At 44.6% G+C, this 13,862-nt stretch overlaps 1 protein-coding gene across 1 annotated transcript in view; it reads right to left on the bottom strand.

The window, feature by feature from the left end:
- Nucleotides 1-13,862, bottom strand: part of PDILT (protein disulfide isomerase like, testis expressed) — a 43,347-nt gene that overhangs the window by 16,125 nt on the left and 13,360 nt on the right. The window contains exons 3-4 of the mRNA XM_025916891.2: nucleotides 6,358-6,564; nucleotides 335-468 (exon numbers count right to left, since the gene is read on the bottom strand). Coding sequence (XP_025772676.1) covers nucleotides 335-468; nucleotides 6,358-6,564 — 341 coding nt within the window. The remainder of the gene's footprint in view (nucleotides 1-334; nucleotides 469-6,357; nucleotides 6,565-13,862) is intronic.

Below are 13,862 nucleotides of genomic sequence, written 5' to 3'. Positions count from 1 at the left end.
TGCACAAGGAAAAACAATTTGCAAATTATTTATTATTCAGTGATGTTCTAAATGGGCCTCCAAAAGATCAGTTATACTATCAAAACCAATTTAATAAATGTCAGTCTCCTCTCCTCTCTCTGCATTCCTGTCCACCTTTCTGGTTAGCATCTCCTACCACTTTACCTTCTATTCTTCCCTTCTTCATTTTAACCCTGGGAAAACAGCTTGTCGGAAAAGGAAGAACGGGCATGGAATTAACCCAAGTGGAAGACCTCTCCTCACCGCCCCCCCCTTCCCAGACACAGGATCCTTACCAGTTGAAAAGTCACCTCCCACCTCTTGACCCCAGTACCTGGAAGAAGCCAATGATGACCAAGGGCCTGGATTTCACAAAATCTAACACCTGCTGGGTGTTATTGAACAAAAATGCTTTTTGGCTAATTTGTCTTCTCAACCAAACGACCAAGGCAGTAGATTCAACCACTCCTGGAAACAGAGACAGTTAAGTGGATCTCATAGCAGTTTCCTCTTAAACTGGAGTAAGACTTGTTTTTTCCAAGTTTAATGAGCAGAAGCATCTCAGTCTTGGACTCCCACACATTAAAGGCCAAGGTCATTCCTTCTACTCCTTCCCACCCCAGTACCAAGGCATGAACATTAACAGCAGCAGCTAAACTTCATTGAGCACTTACCAAGGACAAGGCACTCTGCTGAGCAATTTGCATATATTATATCCCCAAAACAACACTACCATATGGAATAGATACTCTTACCCTCCCCATTTTGCAAAAGAGAAAACTGAGGTTTGACTTTCCAATGACCATTCTACTAGTGCACCTGGGAATCAAACCCAAGAGGAAGCATGCCTTCTCTTCTTTTCTTACCTACCTTCCAAAGTGACAGGAAGATAGATTTATTAAAAAAATAAAATAAATGAATGAAATGTAAATAAAAATACCAGCTAGCTTTGTGACTTTGGGAAAATTCCCTTATTGCCTATGCCTCCAACTTCTCATTGAGACCTTCTCATGAAGGTCATAGGTCATGACTTCCATTTCTCAGCTATCATGGGAGGTGCTAAGCACAGCAAAATCTTAGCTTCTAAAATTGGGACACATATACCATGTCTGGGGAGACTTAATAGTGTGCCAAAATGTACATGAAGCTATAGACATATGTTTGCTAGAATCATCAATTCCACATGATGGTAGATAACATAAAATACTATTTTCTATCAAAGATTACTATAGAATAAAATGAAGCATTTAAATTGAGTTTATGATATAAAGCAGTGTTTGTTTTAAGTAGCTTTGGACTACATCTATAGGCCCATATTCCTTCACTCAGCATTCATTCCTTCACTCATTCGTTCATTTGACAGATATGTGCTGAGTACCTATTATGTTATTGAGTGCTGTGTTTGGTCCTGGGGATATAATGGTGAGCAGAAACAAACACAATCACACTGTTTTGCAGCTCTCGTTCTGTTGACTAGGACAATTGTCAAATAATTACACAAACAAGCATATAATCACACTCAAAGTAGGTATTCAAAAGCAAAGTTCTATGAGCCTGTAGCAAAGATACATGACCTAGACTGTGTATTCAAGGAGGGTTTCCTGGAGGAAATCACTTATGAGCTGAAAACTGAAGGATGCAAATGAGTCAATAAGAAGGCAGCAATAAGAAGGAAATTGGACAAGGAAGGAGAGGGAAAGGCTTCCAGGCAGAGCAAACAGTCTGTGCAGGACAAATTGCTGCATGCAGCTTGATGAATGCATGTCAGGTGGTAAATCGACTGGAAAGGACTCTATTTTCAGCATCTTTGCTTACATATAAATATATATGTTTATATAAATATAAACAATATAAGTTTAAAAAACTTACAGTGGAGTATATTTGCATACAGAAAGGTGTACAAATTATAATGTATAGTCTTATGAATTTTTGCAGAATGAACACACCTGCGTACTACCCAGATCAAGAGATAGATCATTGCCAGGCTCTCACAAGTCCCTACTGGGCCCCCTCCTAGCCCCTGACACACCCCTACCTAAGGGTAACCACCATTCTAACTTCCAACAGCATGCATTAGTCTGCCTGCTCTTGAACTTCATATAAATGGAATCACAGTGTGTGTTTTGGGGTCTGGCTTTGTTACATTTGTGAGATTCATGGGCTGTTGCACGGGCTGTGTAGCATTGTGTTTTGTGAATATTCTATAATTTATCCATCCTCTGTTGGTAAGCATTTGGGTTGTTTCCAAATTTGGGGCTGTTAATTAATTTTCATGCATGTCTCTGGGGGCACGTTGTATGCACTTCTGTTGGGTACATGCCCAGGAGTAGAATTTCTGGTCATAGGGGATGCTGCATTCAGCTTTAATAGATACCAATTAGGCCATTTTAAAAGCCACAATGAGTCAGGCCTATAGAAGTTCATAGAAGGACGATGTGCTGGCCTCAAGGGACAGAGAGAGATGGGGGAGGCTTCATGCCAACCTCAGACCATGGCACTCCACCCTGTGGCAGTCCCCCTCTCTTCCTGGATTCAGCCCCAAGGCTGAGTTTCTATTTTCACATTCATGTAGACTATTCTATGTTCTAAGCCATCTTTCAGAAAGAAGCAGGCACAAATTATGGAAATAGTTTCTCTTACAGGCATTTGTCTGAAAAAAAAAATGTTGTAAGTGCTCTGAAAGGAACTGGTTTCAAAGTCCCGAAAATACCAAAAAAGGTGAACAAAAAGCCCTCCGAGTCCATTTGAATTTCAGGTCATCAGAACCATAGTGCCAATCTCATGTGCCTCTGTCTCCTGCTGTCCGTACGGCAGCCATGCCCTCTTCCCCCGGCACACTGGGCCTTGGCACCCACCAGTCCCTCCACCTGTGCTGCCTTTTCCTCAGCAATCAGGGCATCTCCTCTGGCTTATTAGTCCTAGATTTGGACTTTTCTTACCACCACCCTCCTCCCCATCATATCATTTTCTATTTTATGATCTATTACATTTTCTGAAACTTTCTACCTTTTTCTGAAACTGCAGTTTTTGTCTAGCTTGCTCGCTAGCTCCTGTAACCATCTGGCTCATACTAGGTGCTCAAGAAATAATTACAGAATGGATGAATGAGGTGAATGAATTATAAGATAAGCTGGCTTAAAGGAATTTGATCTCAGATCATCTTCTCTGGGATGTCTGAGTTCTCTTTGCCCCTCTGGATCCCATGGGACTGAGGTAGCTCTTAACTTGATAAATAGTTTGTTCCTGAGTGTCTGCAGCTCAGTCACTGCCCCGCTGGCCATGTGTCTCCCCTGACTCTTGACTCTGAGCCAGAGGACATGGTAACAACTGAGGTGTGAATGTTATGTTAATGATTGACTGGGGCTGTCATTCCACTGCATATTTTGAAGCACAAGCTATGAATGCATCATTAACTGAGGCCCTGAAGCCAACCTGAGTTTCCCTCCCTCTAGTGAGGAGGCCATGGCCAAGTCTCCCACCATTAATCCTTAGGAGACTAGAAGAGAACCAGAACTATAGCTTTGACCCAATAAGGACTAACCCCCACATGGGGAAGTTTTCATAAAAGTTGGGGCAGGAGACTAGCAGAGCTCTGTTGCCCATCTTAGCTCAGGGAAGCCCTGTCAAGTTGGCAGAACTGACAGTATTCATCCTATTTAGGAAATGAGGAATTGGAAGGCTGGCTCAAATTCTCATAACTAGTGTTTGTCCTAAGTCTAGGCCCTGGTTCCCTCCCAGTATCCCACTGCCTCTTTCCCTGGTTGGGGGTAATACTGAAGAAGAAGAGGGATGGGCAAACCTAGTAGAAATATGGGCTGGCTCCTTGTCCCAAGTCTGCCTGCAGTGGGGCAATTGCAATTCTATCCCATTCAAACTCAAAAACTATTCATGAAGAACCTAAGTGTCCCTGCGCACTGCACAAGGGTCAGGAAACTAATGGTTTGATAATAATAAGGACCACATCTGCCATTTACTTTAGAGTGCAGCACAATGCACAGCAGGGGTTGGTCAACCGCAGCCCATGGGCCAAATCTGACCTGCCAGTTGCCTTTATAAATAAAGTTTTATTGGAACACAGCCACACCCATTTGTTATTGTGGAACTGCTTTTCCACTGCATCAGCAGAGTTAAGTAGTTGTGAAAGAGATTGTCTGTCCCCTCACAGAGAACATTTGTTTCCTGCAGTGCTTAATTAGCTGGGGATTGTTGAGAAAGTTGTTGTTCCACTTCTCTAAGCCTCGGATTCCCCAGCCCCTACACTGGGCTGTGACATATGAAAAGGGGGCCAGAACAGTGGTGGAACACAGTAAATGGTTCAGATATGTGTCAGGGCTTGTGCCTTATAAACTTGTTTCATCTAACCAGCAACCCCTGGATGTAGATACTTGCACCATCCCCATTTTACAGATGAGGAAATTAAAATTTGACAAGAGGAAGTGATTGTTCTTCAGGCATGTAGTAAGGATTTAAAGCCAGCTGGTGTGTGCCAGTTCTGGCAGCCTCTTCAGAGGACCTGGGAAAGGAAGTGAGATCAGCTCCTGACCCTGTGCTCTCACCAGACAACTAAGTACAAATACAGTTCTGTGAAGTAAGGGCCTTGAAGGAGGAAGCACAGGTGCTGTGGGAGCCCAGAGGAGGGCAGGCACACTGACCTGGGCAGTCAAAGGAGACTTCCTGGGGGAGGTGGTGATGCAGCTTCCTGTATGGCAGAGGAGGTCCCAGGCACTGGCTTCTAGCAAAAGGGGCTCCGACAGTCTGGAAGTTGCCACATTGTCACCTTTATTGCCTCAAAAAGAAGTCAGACCTCACCTGCCTTTAGGAGGTGAGGGCACCCCAGAACCTAAGCCACTCCATAAGCAGATATAGACTTCAACAAAATAACCAGTGTCTCTCATTTCTTCACCACCTTCCCCAAAGCCAACACATCACAAAAGATTCCTGTCTTGGGATCATTGAGTCACCATTGTTGACAGTTGTCACTCAGTATATCCCTAGGAAGCAGCAGTCACCATGTTTCTTCTCTCACTGCTCCTGTCTACTCTCTCCATCTCTTCTCTGCCCTCCCCCTGCCTCTTCATTATCCCATAGGCCAGCTATGAGCCACTACACTGCTGGGTCTTGTTGGGTCTTATTTCTAATCTGCCCTGAGGTAGGTGCTTTTGCTGCACCTTCCCCTGAAAGTCTAGTCTGTGTCTCATTCCTCCTTGTGTCCACTCTGAGAACCGCAAGGTATCCTGTAGCTCCTGGAGGTGATGGCACTCTCTGGGCCCTTTTGGTTTTTGTCAACAAAACTGAAACAGGCTTATCGCAGACCTGCTAAGTGTCAGACCCTGCAAAAGACTATCTCAGTTTCCTGACTCAGTAATTCATACATATAAGGGGAGCATTCTCCCAACATAGTACAGGCTGTCTTGGGCACATTGGCATTCGTCAGTTTCATTCCATCCATCCATCCATCCATCCATCCATCCATCCATCCATCAATTTTGCACACATTTATGCATTTATATATTTAGCATTAAAAAAATTAGGACCTACCATGTACCACACTGAGACACATAAATCTTCAGGCATCCTTAACACCAATATAGGTCTTAACACATGGTAGTTTCTCAGTAAGATCATTGTTTATGTGAATGAACAAGTTAACGAACAAAGTGGATGATGATAGAAACTAAAGTGGTTGGTAGTCACTCTGTCCCAAATCTGTCTTGTTTCATCATCTCCCAGTCTCCCTTTTGGTCAACCAGTGCTTCCTTGTCCTGGGACCCTGTCAAAATCATTCTAAAGTAGAAGATTGGGATAGTAGGTAGGTAGTGGAGTTAGGAACTCACTCTCTGGTCTCTGGGAGTTTATGAGCTATGCATCTCACTATCCCACCTCATGGTACTTCTGGAACCCACCAGCTGAGATACAACTGTGGTGGAGGCAGCTATAGATTCACCAAAACTTATTTTCCTTATGGACACAGATCAGGGCCATATTGCCCAGCCTTTCAGTTGACTGGGACCATGTAATAGAATTTTGGTCAATGGAAAGAGATATGATGTTTGCCACTTCCAAGCTTGGGTCACCAACACTACCATTGGCAACCCTCTGGCTCCTTGCCCCAACTATTAGATAGGGAGAAAATGGTGGAGGCCTCAGGGGCCCTAAGGGAGGGCAGAGCCACAAGCTGGAAGGAACCTTGGTCCTTGAAAGACTTGGGGAGCAGAACTCTCCCACCTCCACCCTCTGACTGCCAACTGGGCTCTACATGAGCAAGGAGTAAACTTGTAATTCTTTCACACCGCTGAAATGCTGGTGTTTGTGTTTCCACAGCTAACATTGCCTTGATTGACACACAACCACGATTACCTTTGCAACTGATGGGTTCTGACCTGTTGCCCTCAAAAAACAGCTTCAACTCTGGGGCCTCCTTAATGTTAAACTCCGTTTGAAGTTCCTTCTCGACTGTGATGTCTGCTTTGCCAAAGCCAAGCCCATTCTTGCCTTTGCCCATGATCTCCACCGCTTTGCCCAGCTCCTCAGCCAGGCTCCTGGATTGCTTGGATGATGGGTTATCTGAAAAAGCCAGTATAAGTCAGAAGTTGCTAGAGCCTCTCTTACTCCCCATCTCTCAGGGAGGAGGCTCGGTTTCACTTGCTTAGCTCCTGGGCCTTCCTCACGCTGTGCTGTAATAGGTAAATTTTCAGAAACGTGACAGGATGGGAGACACATATTTTGTGAAATTGGTCATTTGGGAGGTGCATCAGGGTTCTGTGTGCTCAACAACACTGGAAGTAATACAACTTTGGGCAATTCATTCCAACTCTGTGAGTCTCACTTCCCTCATGGGTAAAATGAAAAAAATAATTGTGATTACCCCATAGAGTTGTCAGTCAAATAAGACTTATTTAGCAATCAATTATATGTTGCCTACTAATTTCTAAGAGATTTCCATGGATTGAGCCATCTAATCCTATGGGGTAGGTATGGTTATTATATGAATTTTATAGATGAGGAAACTGATTGGCAGCAAAATGTCCTACTTGCCCAGGGCCACATGGCAGTGAGATATAGCCAGGATTTGGAACCACTAAATCAGCTCTGTAACCAATATTGGCATGTTAAACCCTTAGCACAATGCTTGGCACATGGTAAGGACCTAATGCATTATTATTACTACCATTATTATTGAGCAGTTTCTATGGTCAGAAATTCTAGGGAAAAGAATGAGGGGACATGCGCACCATTTGGTAGAAAATCCTGGAGTTACAGGCCAAATTGAGCCCCTCCATTTGCCCTATAGCTGCATGTAATATTGCAGGGGACTCTCAAGCAAGCAAGGTCAGGTGTGAGAAAGATGGGGGTGGGGAGAGGTTATGATGCTCCCCTACTCTTTCTGATCCTGTCCTTTGGGGTTGGTGGTGTCAAAGAGACCTCACACTCTCAATTAAGATTCCTTGGCCCCTCATATTGCTGGGCAGTGGGGGTGGGGGTTTAGGAGTAGGGAGCCCTTTTCTGGAAAATGGCCGCAGGGAGCTGGAATGTGATCCTGGCAGAAGGCCTTCCTGGCCTAAATGAGAGGGGACGAAAAGGCACTCACATTTGCCTTCCTCCTTCCTGATAACACTGAGATTGCAGGCCCCTCAGTGCCCTGATGTCTGCGGCAGATGGACTGAGCCAGGGCAGGGGGGTCATTGATTCCCTTTCAAGTCAGAACACATTCCCCTTTTCAGCCCCCACACCTCTCTCCTGTCCATCTGGAGCACTTGGAAAAAGTGCAAGTGACCTCCACTGCCTGGGCAAATTCCAAGTCCAACAGAGAGGTCTTTTGTAAAGCAAAACCCAGAAAGCCTGCTTCAGGACAACTGGAACACGCCCCGCTATCAGTCAGCACACCTGCTCCTGCGATGGAACCCGAAAGTGAATGATGGTTTTCATTAAATTCCCAATCAGTGAACAGGAAGTGGGACTTTTCGCCTCTCCACTGCCTGCTCTGTCACCGTCATTGCCTTTGGTACCCACTGCCCCCAATCCATCACCACCAGCAGGTCCTGGCCTGTTGCCAGCTGCTCAGGCCCTCAGGCCTCTCCTCTGGCTTCCTTGTGGATTTGGCCTTGCCTGGCTCAGGGTTGCTGATTGACTTCCTGTCCAAATCTGAGTCTCTAAGGGAAGCAGCTCAGGGCAAGGGAAACACATGGAATGAATGATTGTCCAAATGATGGAGCTTTTAGAAGTTCCACCCACAGCCCAGTGCTCTTGAGTATCTGGAATGGAAGAAATGAGAGAAGTAGTCTGTAATAGCTGGAATGCTGGGATCTGAAAGCTAGCTGGACAGGATCTAACAATAATAGCCTTGGAGATTCATCCACCCATTCATCTGTCCATTCATCCAGTCATTCACAATTCATTTGGCAAATCCTTTTTAGGATCTGCCATGTGTCAGACACTGTTCTAGGTACTGGGGATTTAACAACCAATAGATAAAAATCCCTGCTCTTGTTGGGGAAGACAGAAAATAAACAAGTAAAAAAATAAAATATATGCTATATTAGATGCTAAGTGCTAAGTGGAAAAAAAAACGCAGCTGGACGTTGGGAGTGTCAGGGGGATTAAGTTTAAGTAGGGAGGCTAAGGGAGGCCTCACTGAGAAACAACATTTTAATAAAGACTGAAGGAGGTGAGGAAGCAGGCTATGTGGATATCTGGAGAGAGAGAGCTTCCAGGCAGGGGAACCATAAGTGCAAAGGCCCTCAGGTGGGAGTATGTGCAGCATGTTTGAGGAATGACAAGGAGTGTGGCCTGGAGCAGAATGACAGGTGTCAGGGTCAGATAACATAGGACCTTGTTGGCCCCTGAATAACCCCTTCTCTGAGGGTTGTAGAAAGATACTGGAAGGTTTGGGGCAGAGTTAGATATGATCCTACTTATTTTTAACTGGATTGTACTGAATGTTATATGAACATTAGACTGAAGGGGAAAGGGGTAGATCCAGGGAGACCAGTGGGAGGCCTCTGTAATAATCCAGGTGAGAGGTGATAATGGCTTGAGCCAGAGTGATGGCAATGGAGGGGGTAAGAACTGGTCAAAGTCTGGAGACATTTTGAAGGAGGAGGTGACTGGAGATAGAGAAACAGGAGGAGATGATAGATTGGATGTGGAGTGTGAGTGAAGAAAAGAGGTCAAGGATGACTCCACTGATGATGATGATGGTGGTGGTGGTGATGGTGATGGTGATGATGGTGATGATGGTGATGATAACAAGTTATTGAGCGCTCACTGTGCCAATCACTTTGCTAAATGTTACATGCTTTATCCTGGTTAATCCTCATAACAACCTCTGAGTTATCTACCATTCCAGGTGAGGAATGTTACAGACAAGAGATAGAAATCCAGAGGTCTTATGGCTGGTACACAGTTAGGCTGAGATTCAGCCCCAAGACTGGATGACTCCCAGATTCATGCTCTAACTGACCATATAGGTTAGCTGATCTGAAAAAGATTTCTTTTCCTGGAGGGAGGGATGGGATGCATTTTCCATCTCCCCTGCTCTGGGTGGTTTCCATCAGAACAGAGAGTATCTGTAGAGCCAAATCCACTCTTTATGATTTACAGTCCTGTCTTCTGGTTTCTTTTTAAAATTTGCAAATCAGTTTTACCCCTGTGGTTCTGGAACCTTGAATTCCAAGCTTGTAAAGATGAAATCAATGTGTACACTCCTCAGGTCTTGGTGCCTATGTCCTGCCCTGGCCAACTGGAAATGCCAGTTTGGCTGGGGTATGGTAACAATTCAGATGTACATTGTTGCTTGGGCAGAGTGGAGCCCAGTGGGCTGTGGGTGTGTAGGGAGCCCTCTGCTGGGAGGCTGAGACTTCTTGCAAGTACAGCCTTCTTTGGGTCCTAAGCTCTACCTAGAGAGAGTTCATTGTCTGACACATACTACTATATGGCACTCATTGAACTTCTTCATTAGGTTGTTTCATAAAACAGAGACAGTTATGGTGGTTTATAGCACCTGCAGTTCAGGGAGGTTGTTTTTTTAAATAACTCTGTGCCTGTGTTTCCTCATCTATAGAATGGGGATACTAATAGATCCTATACCTTAAGATGATCCTACACAGTAAGACAAGGTGTTCAAAGCTCTGGCACAAAAGTGCCTGAAAAACATTAACTATTTTGATGTCATAGGTGGGGGAACCCTTGATCTTGCTCTGACTAGGTTCTCTCTGGGAAGGGGGAGTCTTATAGAAATGTCAGGATCCTCAGCAGATCTTCTGGTTCTTGGGGAAAGAGACACAAGGGTGACTAGCACCAAGTCATCCAGTATAAGCCTGGGTCTATTCTGTGGCTCTCACACTGGTTTTAGTGTAAGCAAATGAGACCCAGGGTCATGTTAGAATAGGGAATTGGTCTCTGAATGTCTGTGTGATGTGTAGATGTGTTAATGGCTAATGGACCAAGGATCAATATTTGCCTGGGTCTTTAGTAGATAACCCTGGGTTCCCTTTTTCTGAGAAGCCAGTGTGAATCAGGGGAGGGGCTGGTGGATGGGGAAATGTGAGTGTAGGGACTGGAGATTAGCTCCCAGCACAGGCAACTGGAGTCTGCCTTTCTTTAGATGGTGGTTCTCAATGGGGGACATTTGGCCATATCTGGAGACATTTCTGGTTGTTACAACTAGAGTGCTGCTGGAATCCAGTGGGTAGAGGTGAGGGATACCACTAAACATCCTACAGTGCATCCCCCACCCACCACGCACACACAACAAAGAATGATCCAGCCAAAGTGTCAGTAGTGCTGAATATGAGAAACCCTACTTTAGATCAAGCATGGAAAAGTATTCTGAGAATAATCCTCTCCCATTCCATAGGGCCAGTATAGTGTATAGAAGTGCTCACAGATGATAGGAACTTCGGGATGGTAATCCGTCCCTTTTAGTTCCTCAAGGGTCAGCCAACAAATTCCTCTGACCATCATAATGGCCTTTAAGGCCCTAAAGGACTGTACTTCCTTTCTGATCTGATCTCCCACTTTCTTTAGCACCTCAGCTTTAGCCATCCTGGCACATTCCCACCCGGGGCCTTTACACTTGCTGTTCCCTCTGCCTGAAATGCACTCCTCCCAGCTATCTGCATGGGTTGCTGCCTTCCTGCCTTCAGTTCCTTGCTGAATTTTCACCTTCCCAGACCACCCTAAATAAACTTGCAGTGTCACTTCCACTAACTTTTTGCACTTCCTGTTGCTCTTCTGTTTTTCTCCATAACACTTTTAACCATAAGACATACTATATTTTTTACTTATTTGTTTATCTTGGGTCTCCCCTCTTTAGGACCTAAGTGCCACGAAGCAAGGATGTCCATCTGTTTTGTGCCTAGAAGTCTATCTGGCACATAACAGGTATTTGATAAATATTGAATGAATGAATGAATGAATGAATGAATGAATGAAAAATAAGTAAGTCGCTAAATAAATATTTCAGTTACAGCACAGTTTTGTGTTTTTTTTTGTTTTTTTGTTTTTTTTCTTAACGTTTATTTATTTTTGGGACAGAGAGAGACAGAGCATGAACAGGGGAGGGGCAGAGAGAGAGGGAGACACAGAATCGGAAACAGGCTCCAGGCTCTGAGCCATCAGCCCAGAGCCTGACTCGGGGCTCGAACTCACGGACCGCGAGATCATGACCTGGCTGAAGTCGGACGCTTAACCGACTGCGCCACCCAGGTGCCCCTACAGCACAGATTTGTAAGATGGATTGTACATTTGGTGTCAGACCTCGTCTAAAATCCAGGCTGTACCACTTATCAATTGTATGACTTTGAACAAATTTTCCAGCCTTTCTAAGAAGTCTTTACCTCATAATGTAAGATGGAGATGATGAGACCAAGTACAGTGCCTGGAATACATATGCTCAATAAATGGCCATTATCATCATCTTCTTCATCTTCATCACCATCCTTTATCCATATTGCCATCTTCATCATCATCATTATCATCGTCTAACCTGTTCCCAGGACTCTTGCCATCTCTGCTTTAGAGGCACTTCCTAAATGACCCTAGACACAGCTCCTGATGAATCTCATTTTGGCCTCTCCCCACTAAAGGTAGCCTACCCTTCTCTCCTTGCCTCATTCATGCAGAACATTATGGCCAAAGGCAAGTTCAGTTCATTCACTCATTCATTCAACATTTCATGCAGGCCTACCATGCACAATGCCAGATGTTACTAATCAAGAGATGAATGAGATTTGGCCCCTGCCCCCCCATGGAACCCACAAGTTTAAAAGCCGTTTCAATACAGTTTGGCAAATGCTATGAAAGGGTGAGTACACAGGATTGTGTCGGCATGGGAGGGCCTGCCAGTCAGTGTAGGTGGGAGTAAGGGTGGACACAGCCTCCTGAGAAGGTGGCTTCATGAACTTAAACCTCACAATCCAGATGAGGTAGTATAAGGAGGACACTGTGGGCACAGGGAATTGTAAATGCAAAGGCCCTGAAGCTTGAGCCAGTGTGGCCTACCTGAGGACCACAAATTATTCAGGGACTAGAGCATAGCTCTCAAATGAAGTGGGGAAGTTGGCCAAGTCTAGACCAAGCAGAGGACACTGTAGCCATGTTAAGGAGTTTGAGGTCTTAGAGAATCACTGAGGGTTTTTAATCAGGAAGTGACCCAATCAGACTTGGATTTCAGAAAAAAAAAAATACCTCTGGGTGTGCTGTAGGGACAGCACTGGAGGGGGCAGGGAGACCCTTGAGAAGGCTACTGCAGTGTTTTAGGTGGGGAACACAGTGACCTGAACTAAGGCAGTGGCAGGGGGATGCGAAATCTGGAGAGTGCAGAGGGCTTTAGGAGGTGGTATTAACAGGACCTGGTGGGTGATGGGTTGGATGTGAGAAAAGAGAAGAGTCAAGAATGACCTTGAGATTCATGATTTTGACATTGGGTGGATAGTGGTGCTGTCAGTTAAGGCAGGGCATGAGAAAAAGCAAGTTGTAGGGAGCAAATCAAAGATGCTGAGGCCTGTTTTGAACACATGTGGCATTTGAGACATGTGAGGGACATGCAAGAGCAAGGGTCCTACTGACAATTGACTCTTGAGCCTGGAGTCCTCAGAGAGATGAAGAAGTGAGCAACAACTAAGGATTTGAGACTTACTATATAGTATGTCCCTGGGACAATATTGGAAAAATATTTTGTTGTAAAGAGCCTATTTATTTCTAGAAAAAACTGTTTATCATACTTTCCCCAAGGGATTAGATTTTCCAAAGGTCACTTTAGAAGGCCTTCCAGGTTTTGAAAACTCATTTTGACTTAAACTGAGTATTGGAAGGAGTCAAATATTCAGATGTAATGAGCTTGACTGTCTCTTTTGGATAACAACATCTCTGCTGGTGTTTACTGCTTTGAAATACCTGCTGGTGGGAATGCTTTAAGTTTAAAGTATTCAAATTGGTTGTCATTAAATGTCATTAAGGAATGTAAAATTGATTGACTCTGTCTGTAGCCCCAGGTTCAGTGTCAATCCCTGAATTATAAGATGTCAGTTAAAGCCTCGAAGAACCATGGACTCCCCCTTCTGCCTGATTAAAACAGAGCAGTCACTTGGGCAGAGATTTGTGTTCTTATGTGGGCAGGACAGTTTCCTTTTCTTTTGTGTCTGCTGCACCAGTTTTGGAAGGGTAAATGTGTGTTGAGATGTGTGTTGTGTCATGCAAAGTGTATGGCTCAACATTGAAAGTCCAGGATCATCTCTGGGCCACTGCAAAAAAGAAAAGACAGAGGTCTTCTTCTTGGATGTCTGAGCTGTGCAAACCATTAGTTTACAGTTCTACTTCAGGTGGAATAGAGCTGCAGGGTTCTCAGTTCTTCCCTGAAAGGA

The sequence above is a fragment of the Puma concolor genome, chromosome E3 (assembly GCF_028749965.1).
Source record: "Puma concolor isolate L17-30 chromosome E3, mPumCon1.1.hap2, whole genome shotgun sequence".
Taxonomy (NCBI): Eukaryota; Metazoa; Chordata; class Mammalia; order Carnivora; family Felidae; genus Puma; species Puma concolor.
Note: the sequence above shows the minus strand (reverse complement) of the source record. Positions and strands in the feature narration are given on the sequence as shown.